The sequence below is a fragment of the Pimephales promelas genome, chromosome 14 (genome assembly GCF_988280905.1).
Source record: "Pimephales promelas chromosome 14, fPimPro1.hap1.1, whole genome shotgun sequence".
In the NCBI taxonomy this organism is placed as follows: Eukaryota; Metazoa; Chordata; class Actinopteri; order Cypriniformes; family Leuciscidae; genus Pimephales; species Pimephales promelas.
This window is the reverse complement of record NC_142782.1, coordinates 180,285-202,198: the sequence shown is the minus strand read 5'-3', so window position 1 is coordinate 202,198 and position 21,914 is coordinate 180,285. Positions and strand designations below refer to the sequence as shown.

General features: G+C 45.8%; 2 protein-coding genes and 1 pseudogene across 5 annotated transcripts in view; 1 reads left to right on the top strand and 2 right to left on the bottom strand.

Moving 5' to 3' along the window:
* The window catches only part of magi1a (membrane associated guanylate kinase, WW and PDZ domain containing 1a), a 62,707-nt gene extending 45,467 nt beyond the window's left edge, over window positions 1-17,240 (top strand). For all 4 annotated transcript variants that reach the window (XM_089119210.1, XM_089119212.1, XM_089119211.1 and 1 more), the window contains 9 exons: window positions 2,911-3,002; window positions 3,472-3,664; window positions 5,876-6,172; window positions 7,455-7,658; window positions 9,590-9,677; window positions 9,808-9,856; window positions 10,734-10,877; window positions 11,414-11,552; window positions 14,422-17,240. In XM_089119210.1, the coding sequence (XP_088975336.1) occupies window positions 2,911-3,002; window positions 3,472-3,664; window positions 5,876-6,172; window positions 7,455-7,658; window positions 9,590-9,677; window positions 9,808-9,856; window positions 10,734-10,877; window positions 11,414-11,552; window positions 14,422-15,599 (2,384 nt within the window). In that variant the 3' untranslated portion in view covers window positions 15,600-17,240. The remainder of the gene's footprint in view (window positions 1-2,910; window positions 3,003-3,471; window positions 3,665-5,875; window positions 6,173-7,454; window positions 7,659-9,589; window positions 9,678-9,807; window positions 9,857-10,733; window positions 10,878-11,413; window positions 11,553-14,421) is intronic.
* On the bottom strand, window positions 7,678-9,433 carry LOC148973611 (uncharacterized; annotated as a pseudogene).
* Window positions 17,241-19,208: 1,968 nt separating the features above from the next.
* rho (rhodopsin) lies at window positions 19,209-21,128 on the bottom strand. The gene has a single exon (XM_039674939.2). It carries the CDS (start codon window positions 20,663-20,665, stop codon window positions 19,607-19,609), a length of 1,059 nt encoding a protein of 352 aa, XP_039530873.1. The 5' UTR covers window positions 20,666-21,128; the 3' UTR covers window positions 19,209-19,606.
* Between the last annotated feature and the right edge of the window lie 786 nt (window positions 21,129-21,914).

Sequence of the window (21,914 nt, the reverse complement as noted above, 5' to 3'; positions counted from 1 at the left end):
GTCAATACATTTGCACAAAACGTTTGCGTTTTTTTTCTTCTGAATGTCGATAAAAAAATATTGTGAAATGACAGCGTTTCTATTAAAGATGTTATGCGACTAAAGCATTTTTTTTCTTTCGCAATAAGTCATTCCAAAAATAATGGCAACGGTCTATATCACAACCACCGCACTAAACATTAGCCTATTATTATTTATGTGAGGAGACGTCGTGTGTCATCCAAGCATTAATGGCAGGCAAAGACACAGAGTTTCTTTGTGTTTCTCCCTCATTTCTGCTCCGAGGTCTTGATTTTGGCATTTCTTTGAGGTTTTGTCTAGTAGGCTATTCCTTAATCTTTTATGATTTAAAAAAAAAAAGAACTCTGCCTCGTATTATGTCCAAACGGTCAGTGTACTTGTTTTGTGTTCATTCGTCTCCCCTTATTTAATCCATAGGCCTAATTGCAAAACGAAAAATGAATGGTTATTTTGTAAAACGCAAAGTTGAACACCAAAATGTTCATTTGAACTGTAGGACTACGTCAAATGCTGCGCAAAAATATATAGGATAGGCTATACATATCGACGAATTTTCAGATATTTGTTTGATTTTTTTTGCCCATTTAAACATTTAAAATATTTGGCAAATGAATATGAAAAAAAAAAAGATTTTACTGGTTTTCTGAGGCCAAATTAGAACCTGGAAATGATATTTTCCCGCAGTAATGAATGAGTAGAGCCGTAACTAGCCTACAGAAAGGAGATTTATAGATGATTTATAAGATATAATAAATGTGTCTGATAATAAAATAATATAAAATAACGAGACATTAATTGTTTGTTAATAAACTATTGTTTTCTAAATCAGTTTCTGCTAAAAACAAATCTCCATCCCCGGATCCACCTTTAGAGAGAAATACATAATTATAGGCTACATAATTACATCAGAAGATATTGGCTTTCGATTCGAATTTGTTCGTTTTAAATTGGACATTTAAAGCTAAAGCTTTAAATGTCCAATTTAAAACGAACAAATTCGAATGCGGCTGTTTCAGTTCTCGCGCTTCAGTTCACGGAGATCATGATTCATGAAGCGCGCCTGCTGTTAAAGCACAACGTTTTCTTGTTATTGTGAGTTTACGCAAATAAATGTATTTGTCAATAATGTATTATTATTTTCTGTATGACCAGAAATCAAAGAGTATTTTAAGTTGTTTCCACTGAAAGAACTGCAATGAAACTGCAAGTGTTCACATGGGCGTCTCGCAGCCATCAGTGCACGCTCCACACTAAGCACAAACACTGGATATGCGTCAAAATATTGTGTTTATTTGTGCTTTGTTCCTTTTTTGGATAAAGGCGTCTACATATGCAGCCTAATAAAATGTTACAATAATGATGATGATCATAAATATTTATTTGCGGACACTGAGTTTTTGCGAAATGGACTTGTTTCTGTAGGCTATTTTCAATTGGCAATTTCAGTTTGAATGGTGATGGAAATGTGCCTACTTTAACTGCTCTGTACTTATCACTGCGTTTTATTTCTATAAATTAATTCGTTTCAAATGGGGTCCAACCAGTTATTAAAGGTTTTAAAAATTAACTCTGTATCTCGACGTTGCAGCGCTCACACTATGGTTAACCGAGTATTAACGGTTAATGAAAAACTTGAAAACGTGCAGCCCTACTCTGGATATTAATGCAGAAATAATCGTGCAGATTGCCATGCGTGGGTCGTCATCATTGATTTTGAAAATATTTCCACACTGCTGAGGCTGACATTGCATCTGGTGTCTCTGTGTGTGCACTGGAAAGTTCTGTCAGTTACGTCGCGTGAGGTATCGGTCTTTGGTATCGGGGTATTTTTACGAGTACGAGTACAAGTACATGAGCTTGGTATCGGGCCCGATACCCGATACTGGTATCGGTATCGGTGCATCCCTAGTACTAATGCTACTCCGGTGTCCTCTTCAACACTGCTTGCCTACTTTCTCTGGCACATCTTTCTCAAATTTTTCTCAAATTGAGCGGTATGGCGTTTGATAGCTTCCACTTGCATACTTGATCGGAAAATCAAGCTGATCATCGGTTCTGCCTATTAAAAATGCATCGAAAATATTGCTGTTAAAATATCTTCATTATTGTGTACAGTATTCATAATAAAGCAGTTCTCCGGGTTACCCAGGGTGTATTTGAAGAGCAGTGATGAGAGGTCTGGCAGTAAACTGAAACTCATCATGTCTCGTATGTGTCTGTGGCGTCTGATGAGAGAGCAGATGTACCTGAGGAGATGTCCATGTGCACTCCGGCCTTCCCATGCCAGATCCCAGTGCCAGATCCCAGTGCCAGATCCCAGTGCCAGATCCCAGTCAGGCCTGTTAAACACTCCACATGGAGCAGCTCGGCTCATCCAGACCTTTTAAACGAGGGCAGATAAACGCTCCATGTTTACATGATGCTGTTCTCTGTGTGGGGAAGCAGACGTCTGACCGGCCGAGGCTTAGTCTGACCGTGAATCCTTACCTGTCTGCATTTCTGCTTTTCGTCATGTGTATTAACTACTAACAACAGCAGTAAAATATACACGTGCTTTTTGATGGTGGAAGACTGTTATAGAGGCTTACAGTTACAGTTTATACCATAGTAGTGATATTTCTGCATGGCAGTTAGTGAATCTTTTTCATAATATTTACATGGAGTGTTTGATTTAGTTTTCATTCATAAAATCCCAAATGAAAAGAGAAAATACATCTGACCAATTACCGTTGAGTTCTAAAGTAATTTATCAAACAACAGACATTTCCGCTGGGTTGTTTAGCATATAAACCAATCAAAATAACTATATCGTGATAGGCTTATATATTAATACTGCACACCTCCAATTTCTTGCAAAGAAACTGATTTATTTTTTTTCTATTTGTCCAGTGCCAGACTCTCAAGAACAAGACATTTTCCTTTGGAGGAAAGACACAGGCTTTGGCTTTCGGATCCTGGGCGGAAATGAACCCGGAGAGCCGGTGAGTCGGATGATAACATCCGTACAAATAAACATGCATTCCGTTGCAAACATCTGTTTTCCTCATCAAATAGATCTCAGCATGATTCTTTATGATGACTACAGATAAATGTGAATTTCTGATTTGCATGAGCACAGAAAACATAATCTATTGTTCCTGACCTTTCATGAATAAACAGGCCAAACTGTGTGTTTCTTGTAAAAATATTGGTGATGGTATCAGTACCTGATCTATAATTTTCGTTTACAATAATCGATAAAAAAATTTGACATCAGAATCTTAATTTTCCAGTGATACTAGAAGTCTGTCCCAGTCAACCCAGGAAAAAATATTTCTCTGCTACATATAAACATAAGCCCAGCTGATTTGACTCATAATTTTCTGATAGTTTAATTGTAATCGACACGATCCAGAATTCCCTGTAGGCGGTGTGTGACTGTCTGTGTGTGTGTGTGTGTGTGTGCTCCAGATCTACATTGGGCACATCGTGAAGTTCGGCGCGGCGGACGAGGACGGCCGGCTGCGGTCTGGAGATGAGCTCATCTGTGTGGACGGAACCGCTGTGGTGGGCAAATCTCATCAGCTGGTGGTGCAGCTCATGCAACAGGCGGCCAAACAGGGGCACGTCAACCTGAGCGTGCGGCGAAAGACCACTTACACAGGTGAAGCTTTCAAACACACTCACAGCACACAGTCCTCCAGCGGTGCAACCATCCTTTTTTCATGAATCACTGTGGCCCTTTGTTTCACGCTCAATGTTTCGCAGGCTACCTCCACCACTGCAGGTACGGCGTGGCTCCCATGACCAATGGTGCCTGGGAGCCACGCCGAGACCCTTTCTCGGTGCCTGGGAGCCGGTCCAACTGGCTCCAACCGGTCCCAGCCGGTCCAACTGGCTCATCCGTACCATCAGACTCAGCTATGCAATTCAGTGAAACCTTTTCAGAGGCTCCTGGGGCATATAGAGTCCGCAGCCGTTTTGATGCCGCTTTGGATTGCTTCACGAGAGGCCGGTTCAGCACTGGCTTCTCAACTGAGTCCCGAAATGGTCGTGGCAACGCGGCTTGTGCTGGGTTTCCATCACCCCCCACTGTCGCCAAACACTCAGCCCATGGTCAGACCCTTCGTTTCAATGGGGTGCTACCGGGAGAGTGGAGACTCCATCCCCAGCTGGTCCAGCTGATTTGTAGGTGCTTCGGGACCACATAGGTAGATCTGTTTGCTGCCCCAAACAGGTCCCACTGGAAGTTGTTCTATTTCCTGTCCTAGGGCACCCTCGGCACATTCTCACTGGTACACAGCTGGCCAAGGGCCCTATGCAAGTATGTGTTTCCCCCAGTGAGCCTTCTTGTACAGACCTTGTGCAAAGTCAGGGAGGACGAGGAGCAGTTCTTGCTCATTTCCCCGTATTGCCCCAACCGGACCTGGTTCCCCGACCTAGTGCTCCTCGTGACAGCCCCTCTCTGACCCATTCCTCTGAGAGAGGACCTGCTCTCTCAGAGACGGGGCACCTTTTGGCACCCACGTCCTGACCTCTGGAAACTCCATGTCCGGTCCCTGGACGGGATCCAGAGGTTCTGGGTGACCTACTTCAAGCGGTGATAAACACCATCACTTCTGCGAGAGCACCCTCTATGAGGCACCTCTATGCACTGAAGTGGAACCTGTTCATTGAGTGGTGTTGTTCTCACCAGGAGAAGAACCCCCGAACTTGCTCGATCAGGGTAGTGCTTTCCTTCCTGCAAGCTGGGTTTGAGTAAAGGCTGTCTCCCTACACCCTTAAAGTGGATGTTGCCGCATTTGCCGCACATCATGATGCAGTTGAGGTAAATTACTGGGGAAGCAAGACCTGATCGTCAGGTTCCTGAGGGGGGCGGGGAGACTAAATCTGCCTTGTCCACTCTCAGTACCCTCTTGGGACTTATCTCTGGTGCTTACCGGACTGCAGAGACCACCTTTCGAGCCTTTGCAATCAGTACTCCTCCAAGAGTACTGTACTCCATCAAGAGGGTAGGGAACCTGCGTGCATTTTCAGTCGAAGAATCGTGCCTAGAATTCGGGCCGGCCAACTCTCACATTATCCTGAGACCTTGGCCCGGATACGTGCCCAAGGTTCCTACCACTCCCTTCTGGCACCAGGTGGTGAACCTGCAAGCGCTGCCCCTTGAGGAGGCAGACCCAGCCGTGGCTTTTCTCTATCCCGTTCGCGCTCTGTGTGATGTGGACAGAACACAAACCTCAGGATCTCAGACCAGCTCTTCGCTCTGGAAAAACTAACTTTTTCTCTCCTCTTACCTGGCTACATAGAAGATGAGGAATGCAACATAGAGCCCCCTAGTGCATGGTAGTGGCATCACCCACTAAGTTCTTGGCTGTTACAATGTGATCTTGTCATTACAGTTATTCCAACATGGCTTGAACGCAAAAACGACAGTAGAATGCAAAAACATTTGAACCATTGTGTGTTGATTTTTCTAATAATAAATAGGATGTTTAAATGAATTAATAATAGTTAATAAGTAAGTAACGTTTATTTATACAACACCGACAATATAACACAGACAAGGAAGGGTCACAAAGTACTTCACAGTAAAAAAATTAAATAATAATATCAGAACAAATAAAATAACAGCTGTACAAATACCATCAAACACCATAGAAATATAATAAATGCCAAATTTTATTTAATAATAAATAGGATTTATTAAATTTGTTGTTGCTCCACCTGGAATAAATGGTCATCCGAACAGTGTTTTCTCCCCATAGATTTGCCCGTCCCTGTCAGAAGCACTTCCTGTCTGAATAGGCATATAGTATGTGCTGGTTTCTCTGCTTTCCTCTGCTGGTCTCTCTGATATTTTCTCTGTCAGCAGGTTATAAGGGCGAGGGGGACGTTCCCCCGTCTCCGGCCTCCTCTCACCACAGCAGCACACAGGCTCCGTCGCTCACCGAGGAGAAGCGCACGCCTCAGGGCAGCCAGAACTCGCTGAACACCGTGAGCTCAGGCTCCGGCAGCACCAGTGGCATCGGCAGTGGTGGTGGAGGTGGCAGTGGGAGTACGGTCACGGCCCTGCAACCCTACGATGTGGAGATCCAGCGCACCGAGAGCGAGGGCTTCGGCTTCGTCATCGTGTCCTCTGTGTCCAGGCCGGATGCGAACACCACCTTCGGTGAGATCCTTCACTCCATCAGGGGATTTCACAATCACGGTTGATACTCAAAAGCTCCCAGAATACACACGGGATTTACATTTATTCATTTAGCTGACGCTTTTATCCAAAGCGACTTACAATTGTCAGCTGTCGCATGCCTCTGGAGCAACTAGGGGTTAAATGTCTTGCTCAGGGACACATTGGTGTCTAACAGTGGATTTGAACCCGGGTCTCTCACACCAAAGGCATGTGTCTTATTCACTGCAATTGAAAATCTGGAATCTGAGGGTGCAAACAAATCTAAATATTGAGAAAATCACCTTTAAAGTTGTCCAGATGAAGTCCTCTATTGCTGCATCCACTCACAAAATATATTTTTTATATATATTTATGGTATAAAATGTACAAAATATCATTGCCACAATATATCAACCACCTCTGAAGGGGCATGTGATTGGTTAGATCTACTGGACAAATGCGCCCATCACTAACCGAGTCACTGTTTTGAGTCAGAATGAGAAAGATCTCATTCGTGAACGAATTGAATGAACTGGTACAAGTTGTTTGTGAATGAAATGAATGAGTGTGTTAGTGAATGACATGTTGTTTGTGAATGAAATGACCGGGTCATTTAGCATGCGAGTTAGTCTCGTTCTGCAATCAGCAGAAAGCGGATGCAAAGCGCAGGTATCCGTACTGTGCACATACACTTGTTTATATATTCATATTTAACATACGGAAGATTACTCGGTGACATTCTACTAACTAAAAGTAACTTTTCAACTACATGCCAACTAACTCTCATTAGAGTATAAGTAGGCTGTAGTCGACTGTTAGGTGTTAGGGTTTGGGTTAGGAGAATAAGATGACTTGTAGCTGTAAAGTTACTTATATTTAGAAGAATGTCTAAAGTGGACTATCAAAATAAAGTGTGACCACTCCACGTTTAACAAAATCCAAGATTTATTAATGTGAACATTTCAGACAAAACAATTAAAATGTTAATTACGCAAAAAACAAAACAACAACAAATAAACTAGCTGTGGTCATCTGAACCACTTATTTAGACTTATTTTATTCATTTATTGAGTTGATTAGGTACACATTTTAATAAAGCACATACATTTGTATTAAGTAAATACATTTGTCGACTTGATATTAAGAAATGGTCAACGAATTATTTTGGTGTAAGAACTGAAAATGAACAAATCTCTTGAAAGGTCACTGAGATTTCATTCTGCTAATCCTGATATCTAAATTTTGGCTAATTTTTCGTCTTTTTCTGTCTCTTGGACCTCAGCTGGAAACACATGCGTGTCAATGCCTCATAAAATTGGTCGTATCATCGAGTTCAGTCCGGCGGACCGCTGTGGAAAGCTGAAGGTGGGCGATCGGATCCTAGCGGTCAACAGCTGCTCCATCACCAACAAATCACACTCGGACATTGTCAACCTGATCAAAGAGGCGGGTCACGCGGTCACGCTTCGCATCATCCCTGGAGACGGTGAGTCTCGCTGGGTGTCTCACTGGATCTCTCGCTGGGTCTTTCGTTGGGTCTCTCTGGGTCTCTCGCTGGATCTCTGGCTGGGTCTCGCTGGGTCTCGCTGGATCTCTCGCTGGGTCTCGCTGGGTTTCTCGCTGGGTCTCTCGCTGGGTTTCTCGCTGGGTCTCTCGCTGGATCTCTTGCTGGGTCTCGCTGGGTCTCGCTGGGTCTTTCGTTGGGTCTTGCTGGGTCTCGCTGGGTCTCTCGCTGGGTCTCGCTGGATCTCTCGCTGGGTCTCTCGCTGGGTCTCGCTGGGTCTCTCGCTGGGTCTCGTTGGGTCTCGCTGGGTCTCGCTGGGTCTCTCGCTGGGTCTCTCGCTGGGTCTCGTTGGGTCTCGCTGGGTCTCGCTGGGTCTCTCGCTGGATCTCTCGCTGGGTCTCGCTGGGTCTCGCTGGGTCTCTCGCTGGGTCTCTCGCTGGGTCTCGTTGGGTCTCGCTGGGTCTCGCTGGGTCTCTCGCTGGATCTCTCGCTGGGTCTCGCTGGGTCTCGCTGGATCTCTCGCTGGGTCTCTCGCTGGGTCTCGCTGGGTCTCTCGCTGGGTCTCTCGCTGGGTCTCGTTGGGTCTCTCGCTGGGTCTCGTTGGGTCTCGCTGGGTCTCGCTGGGTCTCTCGCTGGATCTCTCGCTGGGTCTCGCTGGATCTCTCGCTGGGTCTCTTGTTGGGTCTCGCTGGGTCTCGCTGGGTCTCTCGCTGGGTCTCGCTGGGTCTCGCTGGGTCTCGCTGGGTCTTTCGCTGGGTCTTGCTGGGTCTCGCTGGGTCTCTCGCTGGGTCTCGCTGGGTCTCGGTGGATCTCTCGCTGGGTCTCTCGCTGGGTCTCGCAGGGTCTCTCGTTGGGTCTCGCTGGGTCTCGCTGGGTCTCTCGCTGGGTCTCGCTGGGTCTCGCTGGGTCTCGCTGGGTCTCTCGCTGGGTCTCTTGCTGGGTCTCGCTGGGTCTCGCTGGGTCTCGCTGGGTCTTTCGCTGGGTCTTGCTGGGTCTCGCTGGGTCTCTCGCTGGGTCTCGCTGGGTCTCGGTGGATCTCTCGCTGGGTCTCTCGCTGGGTCTCGCAGGGTCTCTCGTTGGGTCTCGCTGGGTCTCGCTGGGTCTCTCGCTGGGTCTCGCTGGGTCTCGCTGGGTCTCGCTGGGTCTCTCGCTGGGTCTCTTGTTGGGTCTCGCTGGGTCTCGCTGGGTCTTTCGCTGGGTCTTGCTGGGTCTCGCTGGGTCTCGCTGGGTCTCGCTGGGTCTCTCGCTGGATCTCTCGCTGGGTCTCGCTGGGTCTCGCTGGGTCTCTCGCTGGGTCTCTCGCTGGGTCTCGTTGGGTCTCGCTGGGTCTCGCTGGGTCTCGCTGGATCTCTCGCTGGGTCTCTTGTTGGGTCTCGCTGGGTCTCGCTGGGTCTTTCGCTGGGTCTCGCTGGGTCTCGCTGGGTCTCTCGCTGGGTCTCGCTGGATCTCTCGCTGGGTCTCTCGTTGGGTCTCGCTGGATCTCTCGCTGGGTCTCTCGCTGGGTCTCGCTGGATCTCTCGCTGGGTCTCTCGCTGGGTCTTGCTGGGTGTTTTATGGCCTAGAATCTAAATCCAGAGATTATTCAGTTTACCTTTATGGGAAATGTTGATGTAGAATTCTCGAATAGTAAGTATGTAGTCAGTGTTGGAGTACGACAGGAGCAGTGCTGGAGACACTGATGTAAAGCTTTGATCAGTGTAGGAATGGCTCCTAGTGACAGACTGATCTGTGTGTTTCGGGCACCTTGGCAAAAACATGTCAAATTTTCTTCAGTTTCTGAAGCAATAACTTAGGAAACGCTACAGAGAGCGCCGGAACTGCAGTCATCAAAGCTGAAGTTGGTCAACAGTACAACTGTCTTGATTTCAAGCTATAATTCATATAACTGTTTCTCTTTCTCTCTGACCGAATAGAGACGTCAAACGCCTCATTACTGACCAACGCAGAGAAGATCGCCACCATCACAACTACACACTCGCCTCAGAGCAGCACAGAGCCCAGGTGACACACACACACACACACACACACACTTCACTATTGTCTGTGGAATATGTGTTTGTATGCACTGATGTAGTAATGATATTCATTGGAGATCATCAGTAACATGATTTTCATTGTGTTTGTCCAACAGGAATAACAAACCCAAACCGGCGCTAACTCACCCGCCAGCCTACAGTCAGGTGAGGGCGCTCTCGCACCAAAACACACACACACACACACACACACACACACACACACACACACACACACACACACACACGCACACACACGCTCACCCGCCAGCCTACAGTCAGGTGAGGGCGCTCTCGCACCAAAACACACACACACACACACGCGCACACACACACACACACGCTCACCCGCCAGCCTACAGTCAGGTGAGGGCGCTCTTGCACCAAAACACACACACACACACACACTCACACACACGCTCACACGCCAGCCTACAGTCAGGTGAGGGCGCTCTTGCACCAAAACACACACACACACACACACTCACACACACACACACGCTCACCCGCCAGCCTACAGTCAGGTGAGGGCGCTCTCGCTGTGTTTGTGGTTTCTGCTTTAGTGTTTGTTCTGCAGCTCACAGTGCATGAAGTGATGTCACACAGACACAGATGATACATTATTGACAGCACATCATGTGGCATAAATATACAGGTCAAATATTTGTGTTTAATTCACAAGCAGGTGAACACGCATCATATATCATTTGAGAATTTCTTACACTTCCCAAACTGCACAAACTCAAAGTTTGATTAGGTATGATTGATGCACGCAGGCTTAGTGTGTTTTCTGATCTCAGTGTGTGTATAAGGTCAAACATGCAGCAATGAAAGAAACATGTGAGATCTCTTGGATCTAAAGTTGCAAGTGAAATTATTCACACTGAGAAACATCTGAGACATTCAATATATATATATATATCAACCCCTCTTTAATAGTTCATTACAACAAAGCTTGATGCGACTGATGTAGTTCCACTCGACAAGCAGGTCAATAGAGTGCAGCAGAAGAGTGTGTGTGGTGATGTTGATGGTGTGTGTTCAGGAGGCAGAGTTTTACTCCGTGGATCTGGAGCGGGAGAGTAAAGGCTTCGGCTTCAGTCTGCGAGGGGGGAAGGAGTACAGCATGGACCTGTACGTGCTGAGATTGGCCGAGGACGGGGCGGCCACCAGGAACGGCAAGATGAGGGTAACACACACACACACACACACTTCTACTGTTCCTCTCAAACTGTCACTTGGATAGTTTATGATATCTACTGTTTAGTAAAAAACTGTAATGGAGGCAGTTCAACTTTCTGCATTTCTTCTACACAAACTGATGAAATGAAGAGTGTGAAATCCTTAGTTCCCCAGTTAGTCTGAGATCTGCTCTTCTCAGAGCGCCATCCTCCAACTCCTCAATGATCTTCATCAGACTCTGAAAGAGCCGCTCGATTGCTTTACGGTCTGCTGACAGACTGCTCTACTAAACGTCAGTGCTGGAAGTGAGGAACACAGCACTGAGAGACCCATCAATACTGATAGTTTCCATTGGTTAATGCCTGCTGATCTCAGATCAGGGCTGCCAAGAGACATGTTCTCCATTTCCTCTTACCTGAGAACAGCAGAACCGCTCAGTGCACAGGTCCAGAGTCTCTGACCAGTGTATGTACATTTTCACGAAGCTCCCAGTTGTTGATGTTCCTCTCCCACGAGCTCACTCTGGTGTCCGCCTGCTTTCAGGTCGGGGATGAAATTCTGGAGATCAACGGTGAAACTACAAAAAATATGAATCATTCCCGCGCCATCGAGCTGATCAAGAACGGAGGAAGACGAGCTCGACTGGTGCTGAAGAGAGGAGACGGGTCCGTCCCAGAGTACGGTGCGTATCCATGCGGGAGATCTTGTTTTCATCTGAGCCGTCCCCTCTTCTGGTTCTCCACTGTTAGGGTTAGGTATCGGTTCTTCCTGGTGATCAATAAGTCTCTATTGAGAAGTCTGAAGTTAGGACTTGAATATGAGACTCTACAGAAGTCATTATTCAGATCAGTGTTGATTCAGTTCAGTTCAATAACTGTGTAAAGTTCGTTTAATGACCTTTATTTAACCAGTAGAGAAGTAAAATCTCTTTTACTGGAGCTCATTGTATAATGAAATAGATAAAAGCAGCAGCTCTACAGAAGTCTCAGTTGTATGTTGATTCATTTCGGTTCAATAATAGTGCTGTACAGCAGCTCATGAACCCGATGGATGGAGACAGTGCAGATGGGTAATATCTGATGTGGAGAATGAGCTCTTGAGTTTCTCTTGATTCACCCCTGTTTCTCTCTCTGTTCTCGGCCGGGCTCCTCAGCTATGATGGGTCCGCATCTCGCTGCCTGTCTGAGGAATGATAAGTTGGGCGAGCCCTGCTACTACCTAATGGGTCAAAACCAAGCCACGGTTTGTAAAGCTCAGTGTGTGTCAACCCTTCCCATCACCCAGTGGCGCGTCACAAGCGTGTGTTGTTCCCTCACCCGCCCTCATGCCACGCTTCATCCCGCTGACTTATGACCCCATGCTCGATGGATTCATATTCCCCTATGGATGATGCTCGGATGCATGCGTGATGCTGTCATGTTGTTGTTTCTGTTCATGGCTGATAACAGATGGGTGATTGTTACTGTCAAGAGTGTGTCCGTATCCCATTTTCAAAATCAGAATAAAATAAAAATATCTGATTCTGCATAAGGAAAACTAAGCCTATTTTTTGGACCATTAATTTTTTTTTTGCGTATTATGTTTCCTTCAAGTTCATTTATTTATAGAGCACATTTAAACAGCCGCTTAGACAGACCAAAGTGCTTTACCGAACACAGAAATAAGAGCAAAAATAAGCATATCACACATAAAAAGCAGCAAAGCTACAAGTAGCCGTGTCAGAGACCCAATTATAACATAATAAAATACTTAAAAGGAGATCAGTATGCTAAAGAGAAATGGTAGGTTTTCACCAAAGACTTAAAAATAGACAGGTTTGGGGCCGTTCGAATCTCTAGGCTGCAAAAGCACGCTCCCCTCTGCGCTGAAGTCTGACACGAGGGACTGGTCGTGAGATCTTAGGCTTCTGGACGGAGTATAGGGATGAATAAGTTCGGAGAGATAGGCTGGGGCTAGGTGATGTAGCGATTTGAAGACAAATAGTAGGACTTTAAAATCTATTCTCTGCCGGACAGGTAGCCAGTGTAAAGATTTAAGAATTGGAGTGATGTGGTCATATTAGCGACAGTTGGAAATAAGTCTAGCCGCAGCGTTTTGGACCGACTGAAGACGAGAAGCTGATATCCCACAATAGAGTGAGTTGCAATAGTCGAGCCTACACGTGATGAAAGCATGAACCGCCATTTCCAGGGTTGTCGGAATAAGAAAGCCTTTGATTTTAGATGATAGTTGGTATTATGTTTCCTTCACCCTATTATTATGTGAATTATGGAACATTGGTAGAGGGAAACCAAGACAAATTCTAAAAATGTCCATAAAAAACGTTCTTTCCTAAACTATGACCCGACCCTCCTGGCATCCCTCGTGTCCAGGAAGAGTTGCGGAGGCTGGTGGCACTCCTGTCACACATGGGATTGAGAGTTTTTAACATCTCGTTTTCCTGGGGTGTCTTAAACCCTTCATCCACCTAATTGTATTAAAGGGCCCCTATTCTGCTGTGTTACAGGCTAACGCTAATGTTGTTCTGGCGCCTCCTACAACAGATTCACATTCATCCATGATCACACACACACACGCACACTAAGGTCCTCATAATCTCCAGCTTCAGCTCTTTCTTTCAGTGTCTGAAACGCTTCCATTGGAGATTCAGTCTCGAGAACTGAATTTCTGTTTGATAATAATAAGGACGCATGGCATTTGGAGCTAACATTCATTAGTGATGCCTCCAAATTTGATCATTTGATGATTTGCGTCACTTAAATTACTCCTCTAAAGTACCGATTGTGCCTCTCACGTGTCTGAAAGTGAAATGCTCGAGCAAGAGAGATTTCTGCTGTTTGTGTGTCGGACACGGCAGCTGATCGTTCCGATGGACCCAATCATAGTTTTCAGGGCTGTAATCTGGCCAGTTCGGCTCTAGCCTCGATCAAACTCACTGCAACTGCTGCTGGAGGAGCTCGATCAGGCGAGCTTGATCCCGGTTGGAGCTGAACTTTGCAGGAACGCAGGGGGCAAAGGCAAAGCAGTTAGACAAGATTCTTTAGTCACTACATAACTTCCATTCTTCGATTTGTGTCATTGCTTCGATGACTTGATATTATAAAGAATGAGTAGGGCTGTGTCCAAAGCTTTGACTGGTTGTTGTGTGAGCATTTTGCTTTCATGTTTGATTGCATGTGTTTGATTGCAAGTGCTGCCTGTTTGTTAAAGGGTCATGTGACGTCTTTACTGTTAAGGTCCTTGCACACTGAGTCCGGAAGTCAAAAAACAAAAAATTATAATTGTAAAAAAAAACCCGACCTCACGTTGCGTAGTGTTACGCACTGCCTCCGAAACTTTTTCGCCTGTCATAAAAAAATTGGGATCAGGTTTGATTTTCTGCATTTTCGCACCCGGAGCCAGCATTTTGTGAGATGTTTAACAATTCAGAGCCACCGAATGACGAATGCGAAAAAATGCTTACGAACATTTCGGACTCAGTGTGCAGACGCCTATACAAGCTGAGTGCTGTTAGTGTTCCTAACGGAAAGCCTTTCTTCATTCATTTCCAGACGGCGCAAATGACAGCTACCCTCCCTCGCCCGGGCCACAAAATAATTCGGAAGTGAGGACTTTGCTGGTCAGCGGCCCGTTTCATCCACCGTCCAGCTATACATCCGAATATCCCACCCCATCCCAGCCCAAGCAGCAGCACCTGAAGGCCAGACAGCCGGAGCGAGAGAAGGACACCGGCCCGGATCCACACCCCCTGTCCTGGAACAACCAGCCCAGCCCCAAAAACAACTCACACCGCAGGGTCAAGAAGTCCGAGTCCGAGAGTGGCATTGCCAAGCTCTTCAAAACATTACGGAAAGAGGGCGGATTTGGAAGGAAATCTTCCAATCAGGATTTACAGAGACAAGGCCGCAAACCATCCATAGACAGGGAAAGTATCACCGGATCTCAGATGCGTAGTGGATCCTTGGATCGCTCCTCCGGCCGGAAGCGCAACAGCTCTCCGGACCGCCGTCGGGCCAAGTCTGTGGACCGTCGCATCACTCGATCTTATAAAGATCAGTCCCCTGAACGCAGCTATCAGGCCTCTTCCCAGGACCTGCTGAGCCAGATTTCCACTCCTGAGAGGCATTCCCGTTCCCAACGAGACCCGCAGACGCCCCGCCGAGACCCCAGCATCGAGGTCTTCTTCACCTCCACCCCGGAGCGACCCGACAGAGCCGTGACCCAAACGCCGGGCCGCACCCCGGAGCGACCCGACAGAGCCATGGCCCAAACGCTGGGCCGCACCCCGGAGCGACCCGACAGAACCGTGACCCAAACGCTGGGCCGGACCCCGGAGCGACCCGACAGAGCCATGGCCCAAACGCTGGGCCGCACCCCGGAGCGACCCGACAGAACCGTGACCCAAACGCTGGGCCGGACCCCGGAGCGACCCGACAGAGCCGTGACCCAAACGCTGGGCCGCACCCCGGAGCGCGGGCTAAAGAACAGGAACCTTCTGCACAACGGCTCTCCGTCCAGTCAAGCTGAAAGACAGGGATATTTCCTGAACGGAGCCTCCCGCGGGAGATCGGACAGCAGCAGCGACGGGAGTCTCCTGGAGGAGGGCGTCACTCCGCAGCTGAGGGATTATTACAATGCTCTGCGAGCCGGGAGCGGGAGCGGGATCAGCCAGAACTCTCCCAGCAGGAGACGGCTTTACAAGGAGAACCACGCAGACCTCAGTATCTGACGCTTCAGCACTCCTTCAGCAGTGGGCTTCTGGTTTCATCTGTCCATCTGGTTTTATATGTTGCTGTGAGCGAGATCCATGTTTTGTCAAGAAGGTATGGACTAAAACTGTTTTGTTCTCTACATCTACTTTGTGTCCTCTTTTCTCCAGATTCAGATTTATTCAACTAGAGCACAAGCATTCAACTTTTGTTTCTTTGTTTGTACATTTGAGTAGATGTGACAAAACTGGACCTCCAACTATGATGCTACTGTTTAAGGAAGTAATATATTGAAGTGTATATTTATTTTTGGAAAAATTGAAGTGTAACTTGACGGGCTGAAAAACGTCATTCAGACACTATCTGACCTTGTCTTAGCACTGCACTGGACCGAGGCTCGAGCCGCCCATTAGCAAAAAAAACTGAGAGCAGAATGGCACAAAGTTTTGTTGTTGTTTTGTTTGTTTTTTTTTTGGTTTTTTTTGCCATAATCACCAGAAATTAGACTAAAGGCACATGTGTACAGAAAACTTGACCACAATTAGCTTAAAGCAAGTTATTACAAAACGTATATTTTATGAACTAATCAGGTGCTTTTAAAAGTGAGTGGGAGCTGTACGTCTATCAGCAGGCGTTCCTCTGGAAGATGAAGCACTGAGAGCCGGAGCTGAGCCAAATCATGCAAACACTGGAGGAATGAAATATGAGGACAGTTGTCTGATTTTAGTCCCTGCATACTTATTAGTGGCAGTTCACAGTCATCTCAGTCAGAGGCCTGAAATACTTTGGAGCGTCCATTACACAGCCACATTTACCTCCACAGTCCAGTACCAAAGGCCACTGAAAGGCTCTGAGTCTCTGAACGGTGTCGAGTAATGTGTGGAGACGCCATGAAAACGGCCGAACTGAGCCACGCTTTCGACGCGCAGTACCTGTCCGCTTGGGAACGCGCTTCGACAGGACCGTAATCTCTCAACCAGGAACAAGAACAGGGAGTTCCTTCGCTCATCTGAATAGTACTGTATGGAAATGGACGAATCCGCCGCTGTCTTTTGTACAGACTTTTATTACTGTATGTACATTAACCCGTGTAGGAAAAGATACCGTTGCCTTTTCTCTGTACAAAAAAGAATTTATGAAAGATGTCCACCTAGAAGAAGATACTAACATGTTTATACTGGGCCCGCTGGGACTACGATCGTGTGTACTCAGAATCAGGCGTATGTGAAGTTACTTTTGGTTTTCCTCCCTCCAGGAAAGCTGGGAGACTGATGTTTTTCATGCAAGGCGGTTGAATATCTGTTGTGATGGATAGCCTGCTTCGTTTCTACAGATCTCGTGTACTGTCTGTGGTCTCTGCAAAGTTCTATGGATTTTAAATGCTTTTTTCTGTCGATAAAATGGTCTGTTTATTTTTTTGTTGTTGTTGTTTTTTTTTTTACAAAACGATGCATATGTAAAAATTCTGCATTGTCCATAGCTTTATTTGACTCATGAAGTTATACATAACATTAGTCTAAGTTCAAGTAGACGTTGACTTACACGGTAAAGTTTTTTTTTCCTTCCTGTTTGAATGGATCACAATGTATATGTAGCTATCAAAAAGAAGTCTGTGAATGCTATTTTTATTATCAAATAAAGTTTTCCATACAAATTCACAATCTTGTGTTCATTGTGGTGGTGTGAAATTACACTACATTTAAGAAACGTTATAACATCCGAGGAACGTCTCTCAAAAATATTCAGGTAAGAATGCCATCGATAGCCCTGCATCCGCGCGTCTGTATAGCATACACTTCATTGAGTGTATGGTTATTTGAATTGTACTTCACTGGGAAGTTGCTTAGGACTTCCATCTACCTAATGAATACATCCACAAAGATTTTAAGGCATTATTAACTCTTTCCCCACCATTGCTGTAATGTTCTGGCTTTCTGTGTTTTCACTGTTATACTGTAGGGGGCGCTATTGGACAACTTCTGAAAGAGCACTGAATCTGTTTTAATCCAAGGACTTCTATTTTGAATATTTTCATCAGGTTATTAACCACTAACTTGGGTTTTTAGTTATTTGAACATTTTTTGTTTCGCGTTTGTAGTTCTAATCGAATCCTGTGAGCACGTATAGAGGGAATGCATTGACACGTGACTTTCCCACGTGCCTGACAACCCCCCTCAGCCTGACGAGTGGCAAAAGATCTGCTGCGTGACTGGATTCAATAGGGGAAAACTGCGGAAATGCGACTAAATCGAACAATTTTAGCAATTTAAACTAAATGTTGGACTCAATATAGTGTTCCTTACAACTTACTAAAGATCCAGTGATCCATGGATATTGACATGCAGCCAGGAATCGTGTTGCCTGACATTTATGTTTGCCTGATTTCGACACCGGGGAAATAAAAGCAAGACCTAAACATAAAGCAAATTTCCCTGTGAACGCTTTATATAAGTATAATATAGGTAGGTCTAAATCCGGGTGATCACTTATATCAGTGTTATATCGTCCAGCTCTAAAACTTTATACGTTTTTTGGTCAGTGTTTATTAAAAAAACATCCAATAATGCAGAATATGCAATGATAAATATTTAATTGATGAGCTGTTAATGTATATAACAATACAAAATATACATTTATGGTTTTACAGCTAAATGCAGCATATCGACACAAAATGATAACTGCAAATCCACCTTTGGCTGACTGGAGTCCAGTTGTTTCTGTGAATTACAGCGATCCATTTGCTCCTCTTTCCATAGCAGTCTGTACAAATATACCTCGGATGTTTTGTTAAATCTAGTTGTAGGCCTACAGTCAATCGCAAAGCTCTTTCCCACTTTATGTGTGTGTGTTGTGTTTGTTTTTCGCTGTGAGGAACTGCAGGCACGCCGGCCGACGGTGACGTCACGCGCATTCCCTCTCTTTGCACTTTCCAACCAGGAACATTAGACCGTCCAATAGACCAATAATTAGAATTATTGTGTCCCAAATTGTAGTATGTTGAAAATGAGCATTTCAAAGATAAATGCTCATTTTCAACATACTACGATTTGGGACACAATAATTCTGGAATACTATATCGGACAGATAGTGTGCATTTTCCATCTAAATACATGATTTATATACTTTCTACTAGGGAAGAGTTCAGCTCAAGGTTGCGAGGCTGTGCGTCCGTGTTCCCATTTAAACAGACGCCAGTGAAAGGCCAACTATACATAATCGTTATCTATTTTCTCCACTCCTAGAGCTAGATCTGGATTAGCACGTCAGCTCTGATCCTACCTAATTCATCCATACATATCTGTCAAATCATCCTTCATAAAGCCTTTAATCCAAGGTGACAGTGAGGCTCTTAAACTTGCATTGAATAACATATTGAGCCTGTTATAATATACATGGTGCTCTAAATTGTACGTACAGCGATTCGAACCACGTAGATTAATTCTGCAACTTTGCGGTGTTGGACTGATCTTGATTGAAAATGATTGATTCTCACAGCCTTCCTTCACAGCGGTAGGTAGGAATATATACATGACATTGAAGCTCTCGTCAGGAATCTTGTTTATTCAGTTTAAAATACTATTTTGACATTTCATTACCATCACAGCTCAATCAACACATAAACAGAGCGATTTCATTTGCAAAGTGCTTTTTATTGTTACGTTGCCTTGAATACATGCCTCTACAATCACAACAAAGCCAGTATAAGGAGTCCAGCAGTAAGAGTTAAGATATGTGTTCTTTTTGCTGCATTTTAGGAAGACAAACAAAAAGAATCGTATGTACCGTTACGCTGGACTCGCTGGATGTACTGAAACTGGGACATGGTCTGTCCTCTCTCAGAACTGTCTTTTGGTTGAACCAATTGGGTTTTGTAAAAATACAAAAAGGAAAACTGACAGACGATTTTTTCTGCAAGTGGTAGCGGTCGCTCGTTTCCCTGGGCTGAGCGCTCCGTGGTCTCTGAGTGGGTTGAAGCCCGTCGAAGCCCAGTGCATGTCGCTGCTTGAGGTGCGTCACGCCCGTGTGTTTATGCCGGGGACACGGACGACACGGAGGAAGCCTCGGTCTTGGATGCAGTGGTGGAGGCGCCCTCTTCCTCCTCGAAGGGGTTCTTGCCGCAGCACAGGGTGGTGATCATGCAGTGGCGGAACTGCTTGTTCATGCAGATGTAGATGAGCGGGTTGTAGACGGCAGAGGTCTTGGCAAAGAAGGCTGGGATTGTCATGAAGACCGGCCCGAACTCCGTTCCCTTGTGGGTGAAGATGTACCAGGCCACGCTGGCGTAGGGCAGCCAACAGACCAGGTAGGCGAAGCCCATGAGGATGACCATGCGGGTGACCTCGCGCTCGGCCCTCTGCGTGGTCTCGGACTCCTGCTGCTGGGCAGCGGCTTCCTTCACGGTGCAGACCAGGCGGCCGTAGCAGAAGAAGATGACGCAGAACGGGATGAGGGCGTGGACAAGGAACATGTAGATGACGAAGGACTCGTTGTTGTAGCCCTCGGCACGGGTGTAGTAGTCGACGCCGCACGAGCACTGCATGCCCTCGGGGATGTAGCGGGACCAGCCGACCAGGGGAGGCACGGCGCAGGAGCTGGCCATGACCCACGTGAAGACCACGCCCATGATGGCGTGGTCCTCTCCGAAGCGGAAGTTGGCGATGGGCTTGCAGACGACCAGCCACCTCTCGATGGCCAGCGCCACGATGGACCACAGCGCGATTTCACCGCCCAGGGTCGCGAAGAAGCCTTCGAGGTTGCAGCCGAGGCGCCCCAGCACGAAGTAGCCGTGCATGGAGGTGTAGATCGTCGTGGTGAAGCCGCCGAACACCATGAAGAGATCGGCGACGGCGAGGTTCAGCAGAATGTAGTTGAGGGGCGTGCGCAGCTTCTTGTGCTCGATGGTGACGTACAGAGTGAGGAAATTGATGGGGAAGCCGGTGAGGATGAGGAAGAACATGTAGGCGGCCAGGCAGGCGTATGCCCATGGTGCCACCAGGTAGTACTGGGGATAATCGTAGGGGCTCCTAACAACGCCAGTGGCATTGGACATAGGCACGTAGAATGCCGGTCCCTCTGTACCGTTCATGGCTGCGGTTGGATGTTGTGCTCAGCCCCTTCTGCGGTGGTCTTTGGAGGACTTGGCAGGAATGTAGAGAAACGAGGCAGGACCGTGCTACGACTGTTGGGGCGTTCGCGCACCCCGCTTTATAGAGACTCGCGCGGGATTAGCCCATGTTTCCAGGCTGTCAGCACCAGTCTATTTAGGCCAGAGCTAATAAAATAATCCCTGCCATCATTGCACTGCATATCTGGCAACTTATCAAGTTATTAAGGTTGTACCTGACCAACAGGTAAGCAGTAATCAAAGGACTACAAAAAAAGGTAACCGTTTAGTTTAAGGTCCATTTCTTATTTTAAGACTTACTTGCTTATTATCATGCATACTACTAGAATATTAGCTGACTTATAATGCACACATTAATGCTTTGTTGTGCATGACCATATTCGACATCCCTTAATCCTTTAATGGTAACCCTTTATAGTAAGGGACAAATGAGTAACACACAGTCTAGTAACTACCATTACCTAACAAGAAACTCTGAGTAAAGAGTTAGTAAGTAAGAGTGCTCAGCTATTTACAGGTTCATAATTAACACGAATAATCCATAATTTATCACAACTGTTACTACATCCTTCTAAAGTAACTACTAATTATTTGGATCAAGTCATTGCAAGCTCTTGAGATTTTGGGAAGATTTGGGAAAATTGCTTCCGGTGGATCTGGTTCCCACGATCTGCACTTTAGATACTGATCCAAATTATTAGTAGATCATTTAGAAGGATGTGGTAACAATTGAGTCATTCCTAATGGGTCACCATTACCATATAGTACACATTATTAATTATGAACCCGTATATAGTAGTTCTTAGTAATCTTCAATGAGGTATGAAAAATAGAAGTTACTGATTAGCTAATAGTGAACTACCTCATTCAACTCTTACTAACTCTTTAACCAGAGTTTAGTTAGTTAATAGTAGTTACTAGACTGTTAATAGTGTGTTACTCATTTGTTCCTGTGTATAATTCATTAATGGAGGAACAGTGTTATAAAGTGTTAACTTAACCAATACCTAAACTCACTAACTACTGAGAAGCAAAATTAGAAGTTTATTGAGGAAAATGTCATATTTAGTAGTTAGTTAATAGTGAGAATTGGATTGTAATCAAAAGCCCCTTAAAAATACATGAATAAATCCAACAAACAAAACACTGTGACAACAAAATATCAAACCAAGGTGTGTTCTTGATGACAAGCACATTTTAATCAAAACAT

Excerpts from the sequence above, each read along its gene's own strand:
- rho (XM_039674939.2), bottom strand. The coding sequence starts at position 20,665 with ATGAACGGTACAGAGGGACCGGCATTCTACGTGCCTATGTCCAATGCC.